Below are 18277 nucleotides of genomic sequence, written 5' to 3' on the forward strand. Positions count from 1 at the left end.
CTTTAAGTTCTAAGTCACAGGCTCAGGAAGTAAAAAAAAAAACTAACATTGCTAGCATTTCCTACAACGGCGGGGGGGGGGTCTGAATCTGAGGTGTGAATGCTTATCAGTATTGAAAGTAACTAAAGGATAGAAATGAGTCTTCCAAAACATCCAGTCCCATGCTTAGCTGAACTCCCATTCTAACTGAGAAGAAAATAAAGGAATAGGGATAGCCAGCTTACAGGACGAGACAAAGAGACTGTTACCCTTGGCCCTACGTTTTCTTGGTTCCAAAGTAGAAAAGAAAAAAGACAAAAATCACGAAGAGCAAAAGTAACCATAAAACTGAAGACATGGGGTTCCTGGGTGACTCAGTCAGTTAAGCGTCCGACTCTTGATTTTGGCTCAGGTCATGATCTCAGGGTCCTAGAGATTCTCTGTCTCCCACTCCCTCTGCCCCTCCCCACCACTCACGCACGCTCTCAGAAAAAGCAAATACTGAAGACATGAAGGGACCAGAGACACACCGTGACTAGGGCAGCTTCCCCTTTATCATGCCAGGCATTGCAGAGGACAGTCCCAGCAAAGAATAACTATCGAGGTGTCACAGTAAGTGTTGGATTAAATACTTGCAAATCAGGGTCCTGGGTCAGAAGTAGTGACTTTTCAGGCAAAAACGGACAGCCAGTAGACCCTTCCCCAGGGCCGTCCAAACTCAGCCGGTGGTTCTCTCTTTCCCTCAGATGGACAGTGATCATACAAACTATGTCCCTGGAGTCCCAGAGTATGTCATAGGCAGGACACGGACTGTGACTCTGAAGGAAGGGAGAGGAACATCCCCACAATGCTGAATACAATGGAGGTTTGACTGACTCCTATCTTGAGCCAGAGTTCTATATCTTTGTTTCAAAAAACAAAACAAAACAAAACAACTGCTCTATCGGTAGCTCTGTTAGGAACTAGTTGTATAAATTGTAAAGTTTATCATCACACTTTGAGTAAAGGTAGCTTATAGCTCTAGGCTTCTGAGGTTCTATTCTCCCAAGAGGAGCAGGAACCCTTTACACTAACGGGGTTGCCAGGATATTATTCAACGGTGACTCAAGCTACCAGCAGGCATAAAGTCCGCATCACTAGGGGACTGTAAGAAGTATGGGAAAAAGATCCATGATAGAGAGTTAGTACAGTTACTTGGTAGCCTATTGATGTGTAAACTTTCTAACCAATAGTGCCCCTCTGTGGGAGTTATGAAATCGTACCAAATATGCTAAAACAATGAAAGAGTTCTCATTTGAAAATCACGTGCCTCTTTTATTTTTCCCTTTCATCACCTGACCTCACTGCTAAATTGAACAAAGACAGCAAAGGGGACACCAGAGACTCAACTAAGTCAAACACAGCCATTTAAGAGTTGACTATGTATCTCTACCCAACATTTAAGAAAAATATGGATAATACAGTTGGGATGATAATTCATATATACTATAATCTTTTGCAAAAGTTCTTTGAAAGTGCAAACTCTTCTTGTGAAAAAGAAATGATACGCACACACACAAATAACACAATCTTCAGATTCTCCATTGCTACCACGTGCTCTGTTTATTCTAGCCTACTCTTCATTTTTCAAACCTTCCCAACTCATCTGGTCAGAATGCTCTCCATGGAATCTCACCTGTCAAGACTCACCCCATTCTTTGGCGACCTAACTCAGATAGTACCTCTCCAGAGAAAGCTCCCACATTCTACCTGTACTGAAGTGATCAGTCTTACTCGTGGAGCCCTATTATCGCTCGTCACATACGCCTTAATCTTACTTGTATCTGTCTTGTCTTCCCTCTTATGGGCAATATCCATGCCCTTTTTATACACCTGATCCTAAATGTCTTATATTTTTAATAACCATTTTTTTTTTAAGATTTTTTTTTTATTTATTTATTCGACAGAGATAGAGACAGCCAGCGAGAGAGGGAACACAAGCAGGGGGAGCAGGAGAGGAAGAAGCAGGCTCATAGCGGAGAAGCCTGATGTGGGGCTCGATCCCGTAACGCCGGGATCACGCCCTGAGCCGAAGGCAGACGCCCAACCGCTGTGCCACCCAGGCGCCCCTAATAACCATTTTTAATCTCCATGTACATTATCTCCCATAGATCTTCCTTATCCTGTACCTCTTCCTACCCAGGTGACCCTGGGCAAATTACTCATAATCTCTCTGAACCTCAGCATTCTCATCCATAAGGGAAGAAAATTAATTGTACGTATCTCACAGAGTCATAAGGATCTAACAAGATAATGCATGTAAAACAGAGAGCCATAAGTCACAGATTTTACTATAATATTATTACTATATTTTTTACAGAGCTAGCTATGAAAATATTTTATAAAGTTAGCATGAAATTATATTTAGAATACGTGGGGAAATTTACTATTGCACTGCTCTTGAAAAGGAATAGATCTATTTTTGTTCTTATTCTTTTTTGGGGGTACGGCTGGCACACAATGTTTCCTTAGTTTCAGGTGCACAGCTTAGTGATAGGACAAGTTTCCACACGGTGCTGTGTTCACTGCAAGGGTAGCTGCCATCGGTCTCCCTACATCACTATTACAATAACACTGACTGCAATCCTTACGCTGTGCCTTGTATTTTCATGACTTATTCCTTCCGTAACTGGAAGCCTGTGTCTCCCATTCCCTTTTACCCATTTTGCTCATCGGCTCATCTGATTTCATAAACAAACAAAAAATAAACAGGTACCTCCAATTTCAGCTTTACATCTTCCTTTGTCTTAGAAATGTTGTCTAAACTAGAGATGGCCGACTCCACTCCACTGCAGTACTGCCCGTAAATAACCAACCTGAAAGGGAAAAAAGGAGAGAGATTTGTAGGACAGAAAAGCCAGAATAAAGTGGAAGGAGAAGAGGCAGAATTCCCATCTATTTAGAACCACAGCTGGGGACAATCAGAGCAAACCTCACCTGTCCTGTGTCTCTAACTGCCTACATGGCCCTGGGCGAACTCCTTGTCATCTCTCCGAGGCTCCGCTTTCTCACTTTTTTTAAACACACACCACATGCACAGCCACAGAATAAGGGTCACTCGTATCATGCTATTAAAAGGGCTAATGTTTATTTCTAAATTTGAATGGGATTAATCCCACTGAGCATTTTTACAGCAGGTAGATTTTACAAACCAGCTTAATGACTGTTAACGTTGAGTACGCGTGAACGTCCCAAAAACAAAATTAAAAATTTCTGTTTAGGTTCCTATTAAAGATCAACTTTTTACTGTTTATGAGTACTCAGAAACAGTTTTACTTTATACTACGATTTTATTTAATCACCCCTCATGACTCCACTCATTAATAAACCTCCTACTCTTTCCTGCTTTTTACTTAAGGAAATCACACTATCTAAAAATCGGGAACAAATGAGAGGCCTGAACGGAGCCGGATGGAAGAGAATTCATACCGCATGGGGTCTGAGGCCACTTCAGGAAGGGCAGCATAGAGTAATAGAGATGTTTTACAAAAAGGTTGGGTAATTTGTTTCTTTTCATTTTTCATTGGGAAAGAAAACCTAATAAGTTCATGTTTATCTAACTGTTGTTGAGGCAAAGCTAGTCATGAGCCACTTCTTAGCACTAGGAACTGCAGTGCTTGATTTAAAGAGAGAATGAGATTTTAAGTGAAATTTCTTGGTACTTTAACTCATATGAGTTGTTCAGAAGATGGTTTTTTTTTTTTTTTTCAAACTTAGAAAGGGAAACTGCCTTAAAGAGAGAATTATAAAATATGGGAGTGGAAACAAGCACTAGGCACCAGCTAATCCACTCCCAACATTTGCAGATGGAGAAAAGGCAGTTCAGAGAATTAAAACGACTTCCTGAAAACTACAGAACTCAGGAGTAAAGGGTCTAGAAAAGAACCTGAACTGTCTGACTTGCAGTGCAAAACTCTGGATCCTTGTTTTTCCTTTTTCTTGATACAATAGAGAGCTCAAACTGCTATCGAGATTAACTGTCCCCTGTTCTAATTACTACCCAGGCCGTATCTTAATGGACAGCAGTAATCGTTATTTATGAGCAATTTCAATACTAACCCTCACTATAACCCACAAGCTGATCGCTACAACATTTAAAAGTTCTAAGAAAAAAAAAACGTTAGAAGTTACCTTTCCTTGTAGTTAATGAAAACTTGATACAAGTTCTGGTCATTTTTATTTACAATGGAATCATGAATCTCTTGCATTAGGTTCCGATGAACTTTTACAAGTTCCTTAGGAAAGAAAAAAAACAAAAAACATGTCAAAGTTAATTAGAAATCAGAACCAAAAAATAATATATATATATCACCCCAAACCTAAAATCTCTACTGTTGCTAGACTTGTCATTCAAGGATATGCTGAACGCCCTCAATATAGAAACCTGCTACCACAGATAAAGAGAGGAGGAAGTGGAGGAGGGAAAAGGAGGAGAGAGAGGGGAAAAGAAAGGGGAAGGAGAGAGAAAAGGAGAGAAGGGGAGGGAAGAGGAGGGACAGACCGGCCAAGTGCATAGAAAGCAGCAGTTTCAGATTGGACTTGAATCGTCAGTGTGCTGTGGGGAAAAAAAAATTATCTCACTACTTATTAAAGGGTAATTTATTCCTTGTATAAAAATATGTACAGCTCATTTTCATTATAATCACTTTAATTTTTTAAGTAAAACTATCCAAGTGCTTAATGTTTTATTGACGGAATAAAGTAATGATTCATGTCCTTGGGACATAAAAATGTAGATTTGCACTTTGGTCAATTAGTGGTGTCCTGGTGCTCAGCTAACAATCATCACACGAAATTACTTGAAACCAGACAGCTAATGGCATAAATAAAGAGCAGATAAATTGTACTCGGCAGTTTCCTAGAGCAACTCAGAAGTCAGAATTTCACCTTCCTCCTGATAAGCAAGTAATTTTCAGTCAGGCGGTAAATACACGTCACCGCCAGGAAATGAGGAAATTCTAATCTAGGCGCCAGTTCTCCCATTATCCCTTCCCTGTACCTTGGTGCCCACACTGACTTCACGGCAAGCTCTTTCCCTAGTGGGGTGGACAGGAAACAGGAATATGTTGGCCCTGTCATTTTGTGGAAGCGCCTGTGAAAGCCCTAAGAGTAAGGACTGTCAAATGAGCCCTATGTTACAGTGAGAGCAGAGAGGTGGTTCAAGACGCTCACCTGACTAGAACGTGCGGTTTGCTTTATGCTAAATGTTTGCCTGATAGCGTGACTTCTTTCTTCCTGCTATGCTACGAGTCCATGAGAAGATCTTCATCGGGCCAAAATCAGGGACAAGGGCAATAACCTGACTGATGCACATCGACGCTGAATGTGACAGAACCAAAGGAGTAGGGAACTTTCAGGGCAAACAAGCAAGCTTGTGCACCAAGCCTTATATGTCGTACACCTGAGCTATATATTCAAACCCAAGCCGGGTTTAGAGGTTTTGGAACTTGAATCTTGCCCAGTATGATCCCGCTTGGCACACCATTTGGTTTGTTTCAATGCTACTAGGTAATTAGCCTTTAAAATTACGTAAGATAATTGTAGGGGGCTCTGAAATTCAAAATGCTCACATAAATGTGAAGAAAAGCTCCTCACATCTAACCACTAAAATGGACTCTTAAACAGTAAGGAAGGAGTGCACTTCAGAAATGGAAGTTAAGGTCAGTACAACTGAAAGTGGAGGCAGAAAGCACCACAGAGCAGAGGCCTAGGAAGTGGAGAAACTGATGCCCTCAGACCAGCGTCTATAGGATGGGGTTGAGGGGCCCGAGTAGCAGAAGAGCAGGGAGTGGGGCATAAGGGGGTTCCCACAAGACAGACAGTGGCTCCAGGGATTCTCTAACTCAGACGACCTCTTCCTGACAAGCAGTTAAGGATAATACACGAATCTTATCCCTGCGTGTTCAGTTTGCATCTCAACTGACTTTGGCTGAAGACATATCCTTTATTTCTAGAAAAAAAAGGATATGAGAAACCAGGAGGCAAAAAATAGAGTTAAAATTCTTAAAGAACACAGGAAAATATTAAAATCAGAATCTGGAACCCAATAAAAGATGGGGATTTTATAGAAGCATCCCACAATTTTAGCTAGCATATTTTTACTTACAGGAATGTTGATGAATACTGAATCAAATTCTGCTGCTGTCAGAAATCTTTTTAGTGGTGCCATGAAATACTAAAAGGATACAACAGAGAAGTAAGAATTAAGCACAGCTTATCCTAATAATAGTTTTTCATCAACAAATAATATTTATTGAAAGTCAAATGTTTATGCATATAAATAATACCAAGAAAAAAAGCAAAAACTGTGTTCTCCATCTTAAAGATTTAATACTTGACTAGAGATATAAAGACATAACACAAGTTAACACATTTAAAGTATAGAATAAGAGGTTTTCACAATAAATACTTCTGAAAGAAAGAAAAAAAGAACACTACTGGCTGAATTGGGGGGGGGGGAAGAAAAGGCAGTATTTTGGAGATAGAGGACTGATATACAATATCCCTCAAATGCCTTGTAGAGATTTCTAGATTCCTGAGATCAAGTATCTACTTGTGCAATCTATGGATCATCCCCTTCATTCCTTCAGAATTTTAGTTCTTGGCCTGCCATATTGGTTTCCCTTACCACTCCAACGTCCATTCCTGGCAATCTCAGTACGTGCAAATGATCCTTCCAATAGCCTGGCCTTTCAGTTCCTTGTCTTCCAGTAATCTTGTGTTCCATCTTAGCTCAGCTCTCTACTCTGGTGGTCATATCCCAAGACCTTCTCATTATCAACAACTACAAGGCTCTACAGCATTAATTTCAAGCAATCAACTCTCTGACCACTACCACCTATATCTCTCATGTCCTCACTTCCCTTCCTACCCAGTTCACACTCCATAAACCATTATCAGAATCACTTGCCTGCATACACCCTTCACCCTCTACTCTCCTCTTCCACTGTGCTTTTCTGGAAGAAGAAAAACCCTGGTTAAATCTAGCTCATTATGTATGTCGTGCCTGTACCAAAGAAGTTAAACATGAATTAGACTGACAGTCTAATTTGCAATTGAGCCTGTGATACCGCATAATCCTACTACATTTCCCTAGCCAATTTACTCCCACCCCCCTCCCGAACAACTCTTCCACACCTTCAGCTCTTTTCCTAAATGTCCAAAACTTTCTCCTGGTTCTCATTTCCCTGACCTCTAAATGCGGAAGTTGTCAGAGGCGGCCTCGAACCTCTCCTCTATCAACATTGATTCCCTAGGTGAATTCATTCAGTACCATGGCCTTAGATTCCATTGCATCATGATAAATGCCTAACGTATTTGTCAGTTCAAGTTTTCCCCTTAATGCCAGCGTCATATATCTAACTCCCTCCTCAACACAGCCCCTTGGAAACTGAGAGATACTGCAGATTTAGTATGTCCCCACAGACTCGTGGTTCCCAAACCTGTCCTCCCCATCTCAGGGACAATCCGCACCACTCAGGCAGTTATTCATGCTATAAACCTAGCATTCCTGATCGCTCTCTTTCTCAGACATCCCGCACCTAGTTCATCATCTAATCCACTTGGCTCTATTCGCAAAATGTATTCAGAATCTGACCATTCCTCACCAGCTCTACAAATACCATCGTGTTCTGTCAATCCAGTTACTGCATTAGCCTTCTAACTTTTCTCCCAAAAAGTCAGAACGAGCTGTGAAAAACGTACATTATTAGATCGTATCCCTTCTTTTACTCCCACACTCCAGCTCTGAGCTAGTGTTCTCTATGCCCCCCCACGGACGCGGTGGCTCACCGGCTCTCCGCGCTCACTGCTTCTCTTCACTCATGCTGCTTCAGCCACCTGGGCTACAGCTGTTCCTTGAAACATGTGGAACACGGTCTCATCAGAGGGCCTTTCTCCCAGGAACTGTCATCTCTGGGATGTTGGCACGGCTTGCTCCCTCAATTCCCTCAGCTGTCTGCTTCAATGTGATCTTACCACAGACCTTCCATTATCACTTTACATAAAATAAAACCAGCCCACCCCCATCACTCTCTGTCCTCTTTCCCTGATTTTTTCTTCCGAGAATTTATCACCACCTGGCACACTTATTTGCTTAAATTATAAACCCTTCCATGGGAGAGAGAGAGTATCATGAGAACCAGAGTTTTGTTGTGTTTCCTGCTATATCCTTGGCGTCTAACACAGTGCCATTCAGATACGAAGAAATCAGTAGCTAGTTGTGGAATGAATAAATCTGCTTTGAGATCCTTAAATCCTAAGTTCTACTGAAACTTAAAAATACACACGCAGCGGACACGGAGAGTCCTCTATATTAACTATAAAGTGCAGTACTTAGGCATCAAAAATAATACGCGATAACTTACTTTTTCTATTGACTCCAGTGTTTCTGTGTATTTTTCTTCTGTCTGCTTAATTTCTGCGAGGCAGCAACTTCGTATGTCATTTTCTGGACATTTCTGCAATTAGAGTTATCAAAAAAAATTAATCAAACACATCTGTTAGTCTCTCTGGTAGTATATAGAAAGAACTCAAAATCGCAGATTTTCTTAAGCTTCCCATTCTGATAAAACACGTAACTGAAATATGTTTATTGCATTTATGAAGCATCTGTTTTTAAAATTTTGAACCGTGTAAGTTTTAAGTAATCCAATAATTAAAAATAAACTTCTGAGTATAGACACTCTTTATATTGAAAACATCTCATTATAAATGTTATTGAACCTGGAAACATCGCACATGGTGTAATATAGTTTTCTTAATGCACAGCACACAAGTGCTGTAGAAATACTTGGAAAATAACAAAAGGATATCTGGTAAGTAAAAATCCTAAAATACTTTTTTAAGAATTAACATTTGGGGTTTGGCTCTTCTACTTAGTGTTAAGACGGGAGGTATATAGCATGAAGAGCGAAGGTACGGGGAGCAGACAGAATTGGGTTTGAGTACCCGTTTTTCTGTTATAAGCTTGTTATTATGAACAAGTTACCTATTTTCTCGGTGTTTCAGTTTTCTCATCTACAACACAGAGAGAACTATAGTTCTAATCCCAAGGAACTGTAAGTAAGATAACCTGGTAAAGCACGTAGCACCCTGAGGAGCATACAAAAGGACCCTACGCATTGAAATGATCACTGCTATTAACCCTGTCCCATATAAACAGCCTGGCACTGCCAGCTAAATGAACTGCCCTTGGGAGACACACTGAAGAATTTGCTGGTACCCAAAGCAGGCGATAATTCTAGGAGATACAGATGATACTCTGTCACCTAAAAATACTCAAAATCCTGCCACAGACAGCCTGTGGGGTTAAAGCACATTCACTGCATTTACGAAACACAGACCAGGTAATGTGTTTCCAACCCACGGAAGCGACTGCTCCCTATCTGGGCCACTGGACAAACCTCCAGCCTTTTATTAAAGACTATAAAGAGAGCTGAGGAAACTTGTCAAAGCACTAAAAAAACCTAAACCACCCCCCAGCTGAAGAAGAAAAGGCTTTTGTATTAAAAAAAAAAAAAAAAAAAAAAAAGACTACATTAATACAAGCCTCTGCAACGGAATTTTTTTTTTTTTTCAAATTATGGGTGAGAAAAAAATTCAAAGTAATTCTTGCTGAATGGTTAAATATTTTAAGGGCAGAGAAACCTTTGTGGGTGCAGACTGACTATGATGATATCTGAAACTAAGTTTATAAAACAGCAAAAATTCTAGGAGCCCTTTAGTGAAACAAAAGAAAAAAAATACTACTTCTTAACACCCTTAACAAATATGAAGAAATATTCTTTAACATATATTTAATGCTACATCAAATTTAAAGAAGATTTAACTGCTTTGTAAGAGAACAGTTCCTTTCAGGATAATTTCATGAGTCCCTGGGATTCTGTCCTGTCGCCACTCTGCTACTATTTAGCTGCGTGGCTTGTCATTTCTCCCGCAGACTTGCTTTCCTGACAAGGAAAATTAAAGGACGAGACCCAAGATTCCCTACGGTTGTTCTGAACTGCAAAATGTCATGTCCGTGTGTTTCCAAATGCAGTAAGTCATGATTATATAGTTAAAAGCCAGCAAAGGTAAAAAGAAAACAAAAAACTCTTCCAGCAGAAGTTATATAAGTAATTATATGACTCAGTCTTGCAAGGAGTCACTGTCCTACTAAAATACTCAGAGTAACTCGAGACAGAAGGCAAGCGGGCGCCTACGGGTTCATGTGCTTCCTCCGCTTTCATCAAGTCCTCATAGACTTCTCCTCCTTCGTCCTCCCCATAAACACAGTCGTAGAGACCTTCTTCATCCTCCACGTGCGTTTCACTGAAACACAGGGTATGATACTCAGGTCATTTGCTATCATGCAGTAAATGCAATAGCTATATACAGCCTCACAGAAAATCCAGAGAAAAAACAGGACGGGATTCACGGAAAGAGTCAAAAAGCTTCACATTACAGCTTTTTCCCTCCTAATGAGCACAGCGCCCAACCACAGAATCCACCAAGGAGGGCAGTGACGGCCAACATTCACTGAGTATTTACTACGTACACGCACACAAATCATCACTCTGCAAACAGGGTCTCATGCAGTTGGCCCAGGCCCAGCATGCACTGTGTTATCAGACAGGCATTATTATGTAATCCAATACAGATAACGAAGTCGAGAGAACTAATAAGGATTGTTTATTTGACTTGCCCGTGAAAACACAGCTAGTCCATGGCAGGTCCAGATTTAAAACTGAGTCTGTCTTACCTTCTGTGTTCTGATCACTCTACCCTACTGCCCCCATTTTTCCTGTTTAGAGACCTGAGGTTGATCATCTATATTAATGGGTCTAATATGGGAAAGACAGGGAGTTGCGGAGGCTCTCATAGTTTATAAATGGTTTTTTTAAAGCAAAAGTTTCTGCAGGGTTATTACAGCCGACATCTAACACAGTGGTTTTCCAACCATGCTCCTTCCCACACAGAGGGTCTCCACAGCACCCCCGTTCAGCCAGATTCTGCTATTACCTGTTTGAAGAAATGGTCCCAAGCCCACAAGGCATTTTTAAATACTATTTGAAATCTGCTGGCCTTCTGACAGTTGAAAACCATCCCTATTTTTAAAGCTCCCATAAGCACATACACAGTGACTGACAGATGGACCTTTCCTAAACCCTTCATGTGATATCGTAAACCCATTCAGTCAAAGCAGAAATAGCTGGTTCCACCTGTCACATGTTCTGTTACTACTCATGTTTTTCCTTTCAGTTTGAGACTTCTATAAATGGATGCTATTACTAATAATCTCAAAGAATTAAGATTAACAAATTCAGACTTGTTAGAAAGAAGCATTCACATTTCTCTGAAAAAGTTCAACCCCTTCAATGCTGCCAGCCCTTATCATCTTTCTTGGGCCTGTGCAGATAGAACATTATAAATTGATATGCACAAAAATAAGAACGCTAACTGGAAATGTCACTCTACAACTGGGATCATTTTTTGAAATAGGGTCAATCACCAGTTTGTGTTTGTCATGAAGGATTATTTGGAAGCCTTTGACAGGAATGAACGGTTTCAAACACCCAAAAGAAAGAAAGGTGCCTTAAGGCAGAGTGATCTGATGGTAACAAACATTTCCGAGAACTCTGCTCTGAGGCAAATTGGTTCTAGGGTTAGCTGTCCACCCACTCACCCAGCAGACATTTACTAAGAACCTACTAAGGTCCAGACTCCTTGGTGCTAGGAACGCACAGATCAAGGAGATCCGAGGACTCTCCCATAGTCTAGTGTACAGCACAGCATGTCAACACGTAATTCTAGAAGTGCAACAGAGCAGAGGAACATAGAATGCAGGAGTGAGGGAAAGAGTAACTCTGACTAAAGAAGTCAGGGAAGGCTTCACAACAGATACTATATCTGAACTGGATCTTGAATGTATTTATCAATTTATTCAATAGATTTTTGCTAAATAAATACTACTATGTTCCAACAGATATGGCTGCAGGTGAGGCAGACACAGTTCTGCTATCAGAGGTGACACATACCCAGTGAAAAAAGGGGAAGAACATTCTAGACAAAGGATACCCACACGTGCAAAGGCAGAAGGTTGGAAGAGCCCAGCAATGTCAAGAGTGGTATCCCATTCAGGTAAGTGAATATGAGCCCCAGAGGGAAGAGCTAAAACCAACCTGTGAAAGGAGGCGCAGCCTTACATGGCAATTTGGGATGCAAGATGGGGTTTTATATAGGGGCAGAGTAGAGGCAACAAGAAGACAGTAAGCCCAGAAATGAAACCCTATGGGTAAGCGATATTGAGAGCCATAATTAGAGTAAAGGCAGATGAGGAGAGAAACGGAGGAACTTCAGAGACTGTGTCAAGTGCAGTCAACCAGACCTGGTGACCAGTCAGAATTAGGGAGGGGGGAAAGGAGTGAAGGATGACACTCAGCTTCCTACTCAGTAAAACTGGGCAGATGGCAAGTCATTAGGTAATTCCAGAATTTCCATACCGAGGGTTCTGGGCAGGCAATCAAACCAGAGAACAGGGGGAAGTAAAACCAGTCTGAACACTTCCTATAACACATCAAAGGATGGGAAGGTGTGAGGAGTCCATGAAGGAGTGGAGATAAGAAATGATGAAGGAACAGGCTCTGAATCAGAAAGGATCCTGTTCAACAAGAAGCTAGGTTATGAAATCCATTTCCCTGCTACTTCTAATCCCAGCTCCACTGTCTTTGACCACCCCCCCCACCCCCCAAAAAACATCTTGCTGAAGTGTTGCTTTTGACTATTTCCCATGAGGGTAGAGGCACATGCTGTATGAATACATACAGATTTTTCTTTTACCATTGTAGGAGATATGACACCTAAAGCACAAGCAACAAGATCAAAAATAAACAAGTGGGACTGCATCAAACCAGAAAGCTTCTGCACAGCAAAAGAAAACATTAACAAAGTAAAAAGACAACATACGGAATGGGAAAAAAATGTTTACAAACCATCTATCTCAGAAGGGGTTAGTATCAAAAATACATAAAGAACTAATACAACTCATATAACCACAAAACCCAATTTAAAATGGGCAAAGGACCTGAATAGACATTTGTCCAAAGAAGTTATGTGAAGGGTCAACAGGTACATGGAAAGATGTTCGACATCACTAGTCATTAAGAAAATGCAACCTAAAACCACATGAGAGATCACCCCATGCCTGTTAGAACGGCCATCACCAAAAGACAAGAGATAAATCCTGGTGAGGACGTGAAGAAAAGGGATGCCTCATGCACTGTTGGGGGGACTACATATGGGTGCAGTCACTGTGGAAAACGGTATGGAAGTTCCTCAAAAAATTAATAGAAATACCACCTGATCCAGGAATTCCACTTCTGGGAATATATCCAAAGGAAACAAAAACACTAATTCAAAATGAAATCTGAACCCTCATGTTCAGAGCAACAGTATTTACAATAACCAAGACATGGACACAACCTAAATGCCCATTGATGGATGAATGCATAAACAAGTTGCAATACACACACACACACACACACACAATGGAATATGATTCAGCATAAACAAATGAAGAAATTCTATAATTGCAATAACATGGATGGACAACGTCGGCATTATGCTGAGTGAAATAAGACCAAGAAAGACAAACACTGTGTGATCTCACTTACATGTGGAATCTAAAAACAAACAAACAAAACAAAACAAAAAAACCCAAAAAACAAAAACAAAACAACAATACAACAAAAACAAAAAACAAAAAAAAAACCTCGCTGTAAAAGAGAACAGACTCGGGGAGATCAGAGGTGGAGGAGGGGGGCTGTGATAATTGGAGAAAGGTACAAACGTCCATCAATCAGGTAAGAAGGACGAGGGACCGTAGGTAGCACACAATGACCGTAGCTAATGCTGCCGCATGGTATGCAGGGAAGTTGTTAAAACAGTAAATCTTAAGAGTTCTCATCACAAGGAGAATTTTTTTTTAACCTTTTCTTCTGTCTTTTCTTCTAATTGTGTCTATATTGAATGGATAGATGTTAGCTGACCCTATAATGGTAATCATTTCACAATATGTGTAAGTAAAACCATCATGCTGTACTCCTTAAACTTACACAAGGATGTATGGCAATTATTTCTCAATAAAACTGGAAGAAAGTTTTTAAAAAAGAATTGTATGCACACGTGTGTAGGCATGCGCATGCGTGTGTCCACGCGCACACACACACACTCAAGATTGGGCAAAAGTGCTTGGATTTGTTATTCAATCCCACGCTAAGGCAGCTTTTCTTGCTAATAGTTTGATCGAGAATTCCTGATCTGCATAAAATGAATGGAGGGTGGGAGCAGGGAAGGATGACCGTGATTCTTCAAATGGTCAACAAATCAACAATAACGTATATTACTTTTCCTGCGTCCAGGTCATCTATATACGACCATGACTAACACCGTGATCATAAAAGGAGAAAAAGCAGACACTGTGCAACCTAGCCATCTCACACCGTCTCAGTCCCATTCTCTGTTTCTCTCCACGTGGGAGTAGAATGATTCCCTCTGCAGTAGGGAGGAGGCCAGTGTTGGTTCTAGGGGCTTCCTGTGGGGTGCTTTCACCCCCCAAAATCAGAAGGATCTGAGCCCATAGAGACCATAACAAACCTAAGAGTGAAAATCAAAAGCAAGCACTTGCAGGAATGAGACCATGTTTGGAACTTCCACCACCAGATGGAGAGTTGAAGCAGGCTGTATCTCCCGCAGCGCGAGCTGGTGTCTCAGAGCAGCTGGCTCAGGAGCCCGGGTTTCTCCAAACTTAGCTAGGGGTGCATCCTGAGAGGATTTATCCTGACATCAAAACAACAAGATGAGGGAAGGCTATGAAAGCTACCAGGTGTAAGCGACCATTGGTGGGGCTTAAAAAAAGATTATAATAGCTCTAGAAATAATATATTCTTTTTTAAATCTTTTGTTTACTTGAGAGAGAGAGAGAAAGAAAGAGAGAGGAAAGGAATTGGGAGTGAGAGGAGGGACAAAGGGAGAGGGAGAGAGAATCTGAAGCAGATTCTGTGCTGAGCATGGAGCCCAATGCAGGGCTCGATCTCACAACCCTGAGATCGTGACCTGAGCCGAAATCAAGAGTCGGACACTTAAACAACTGAGCCATGCAGGTGCCCCAAGAAATAATATAATCTTCCTAATATCGAAGGATTTGGTTATATTACCAGTGACCTTACAGTCACCTTATGAAGACTGCAGCCGTTTCGGGGAGACGACCAGCATCAGTCATGCTCAAGATCAGTGAGCTCTTGGAGGTTTTAAGACGACCTAGCAAACTATCCTTCACCCACATTTAAAACACAAGGCTTTGAGGCCCATTCAAGCTCCACGTATTCTGGGACAAGCTGCTGGCCATCCTGTCAGCATTGTCCCCTGCTCTTCTACTGGAAGTCCTCGGGGGGGAGGGAGGGCAACTCAGGGTGCTTCCAGGGGTCCATTCAGTGAGGAAGAACCTCAGCTCTGGAGTAAGGACTATCTGGGTTCAAATCCGAAGACTAAAATTTACTAGCTCTATGACTTTCAGCAAGTTTCTTAGCTTTCAGTTTTCTCCTTCATAACCTGGGAGAATAGGAACAACCTCATCATGTTAAGGTTATGACATGAGATAATGCACGTCACATGGTTAGCACAGAAACAGGCTCTCAAGTTCACATGAACTGACGAGACAGCTCAGGCCTGAAGCCTAACGCTGGCAAACAGAAGACGAGATGCTTGATGCAATTTTGCTTAATCATTCAGAACACAAATATTTATTGAGGACCTACTATATACCAGACACTGTGTAAAGTTCTAGGAAGATAGCCAAGAACAAGGTAAAGTCTCTGGCCTCACGAAGTTGACCTTTTAATGAGGAGATGGCGAATAAATGAAGCAGACAAAGATTGCCTCGAGCAGCAGTGAGTGCCCTAAAGCCACAGAGCAAGGTGAGGGGCCGGCAGCAACTTAGGCAGCGTAGTCAGGAAGGCCTGCCTCTCCGTGGAGGGATGTCCGAGCAAAGGCTGGAACGGTGAGGGGTCAGCCATGAGGGCAGAAGGAGCAAGTGCAAAGGTCCTATAGCAAGAACAAGCTTGAGTGCTGGTGGTTTAGGATGGATGAATGGAAAAATTTTCACAGAACCTGCATCCCTTTTGGAGCATAATCTATTTCTTATTATAATTCTTTGCAAACATGCCTGATCTTTGTCATCAGTTCCTGGAGGGGTGGGGATCATTTTTATATTTATTTGTAATCTGCACAAGTCATTCAATCAGCAGAAGATAATCAGGTGCAAGGGTCTTTTGCCTCTCCTATTAAATAATAAAGCCCAGAAGGAATCTCTGTGCAGAACAAATACCACCTAATGAAACTCCCTGAAGAACTCCAGCCCACACTCATGTCGCCCTGCCTTGAACTTACAGACCATGCGCTATCCGCCCTACGTTTCCAGGACAGATCTTGTTTCTCTGTCACTGTTCCTAAACTGCCTAATTCTAGTTTCACCCACCACCTCTAATATGCTTTTGAGAAACTTCCAAATTTTACTTCATTGCAATCTGTCTCTTCACTCATCAGAGGGACTGGCATGGCATGGGGCACGCAAAAGAAACTAAAAACCAGTTGAGGCACATTTTGTGAAGCTTTCCATCCCTGGTTTGAGGACACGTCTTAATCATTAATTAAGTCACTTTTCCGCTCAGAAAGCTATTTTAACATCATGGTTAAAACCCTCAAAGGATGCAAACATTGGCAGGGGTTTAATTTTGCTCAAGATGCCCAACATACTCTATTAAATCAGGAAGGCCTTTGTAGATGTCTTCATCACTAATGCTCTCTTCTGTTGGGAAGGGCCTAGAAGAGAGAGAGGAAAAAAAAAAAAAAAGATGAATAAGCCCCCACTAGGCTGGACATTTAGCTCTCACTAAATGCCCGAGCTCAGCCGCTGCCACAGTGGTCAGATCAGTGATCATGGTGAACACAACGTCCTGGGCTTCTCCTAAAGTGCCCGTCCTGTGGTGGTGCATGGGGCCCCCCAGGGACGCCGTGGCACCTGCTACCCCAGATTAGCTGTAGCAATTACCCAGTGGTCGCCGCTGTCACCTGAGCAGCTGTGGACATGCTAATGTGCTCAGCTGATCTGCCATGTGCTGCTTACCTCAGGCTCTGCAGCTCCCCAGCTCAGAGAACCAGCAGCCGCCCCAGTGCCCCTGCCTTTGGCACCGTCTCTCTCCAAGTGTGGAATCTGATCTGACTGACAAATAGTTTGGTAACAATCATCCTTGCATGACTCAGCCCACTAAATATAGATAAAAATTATTAGAAGACCAAAATGTCCGTGCCCTTTTTTATGTGATTATTGATTCTGGCACACTATTCTACTCAGACTTCAAGATATTTAAGTTGTATTTTTTATTTTCACTTATTGGACAAATGAGTGAACCCCAGACCTTAGGGAGAGTAGGATGTGTTCTTTGTTCCCCATTAAAAGAAAAGCACTTTCATTTATCCCCTATTTCTAGCCACTGGCTTTTTTTGCCTAATGCATTATGTACTTTTTTTATAACCCCAACATAATGCCCTAAATGCATATCTAACACAATCATAATTATACTATTGTGCCAGAAGTTTTACTTTCTTTATATGCAGGCAGCATGTCATGTTTCATAAAAACAAGAGGACCCATCAAAATAATAAATGAGCTCTAAATAATTGCTAAATAATTATATTCAATACATTGAAAAGCAGATTGTCATATTAGTTTATGGATTAATTGAATACTTAAGACATTTAAGGAACTTACATTTTTCGAACAAATTAAAATGTGTGAGAAATGCCTAAGTTTCAAATCTTTTTTTTTTTTCTTAAATAAATTCAGGCACATTTGATTATGCTTTTATACCAATGCAAGTCCATTATAGAAAAATTTGAAAATATAGATAAGAATAATTAAAAAGGAAAAGAAAACCTTCTAATGTATATCCTTTCAGAATCAAAAATACATAAATACATAAAAATAGAATCAGGCTATTACAAAATCTGTTTACATATAACGACATAAAATATATATTAATGTGGAAAGATGAATCACACAGAGCAAATTTTAAGGTGCTAAACGCGTAATCCAGCTAGAGATTACTTCTGTAGAAAGCTGCCAAAGTCATAACCCATTTCTGAGAGCCGGTCTGCAGGATATCCTCCCTGAGGTCACTGTGCTTTGTATCCAGGGAACGGGCTGCCTGGTCACTGCCGATCA

At 41.2% G+C, this 18277-nt stretch overlaps 1 protein-coding gene across 2 annotated transcripts in view; it reads right to left on the minus strand.

The window, feature by feature from the left end:
• VAV3 (vav guanine nucleotide exchange factor 3) overlaps positions 1-18277 on the minus strand; it is a 340350-nt gene that overhangs the window by 169881 nt on the left and 152192 nt on the right. For both annotated transcript variants that reach the window (XM_087866143.1, XM_045801631.2), the window contains exons 4-9: positions 16810-16875; positions 10221-10329; positions 8385-8477; positions 6125-6193; positions 4150-4253; positions 2735-2834 (exon numbers count right to left, since the gene is read on the minus strand). In XM_087866143.1, coding sequence (XP_087722269.1) covers positions 2735-2834; positions 4150-4253; positions 6125-6193; positions 8385-8477; positions 10221-10329; positions 16810-16875 — 541 coding nt within the window. The remainder of the gene's footprint in view (positions 1-2734; positions 2835-4149; positions 4254-6124; positions 6194-8384; positions 8478-10220; positions 10330-16809; positions 16876-18277) is intronic.

This window comes from Ursus americanus, chromosome 12 (genome assembly GCF_024610735.1).
Source record: "Ursus americanus isolate L20-20 chromosome 12, mUrsAme1.1.p, whole genome shotgun sequence".
NCBI lineage: Eukaryota > Metazoa > Chordata > Mammalia > Carnivora > Ursidae > Ursus > Ursus americanus.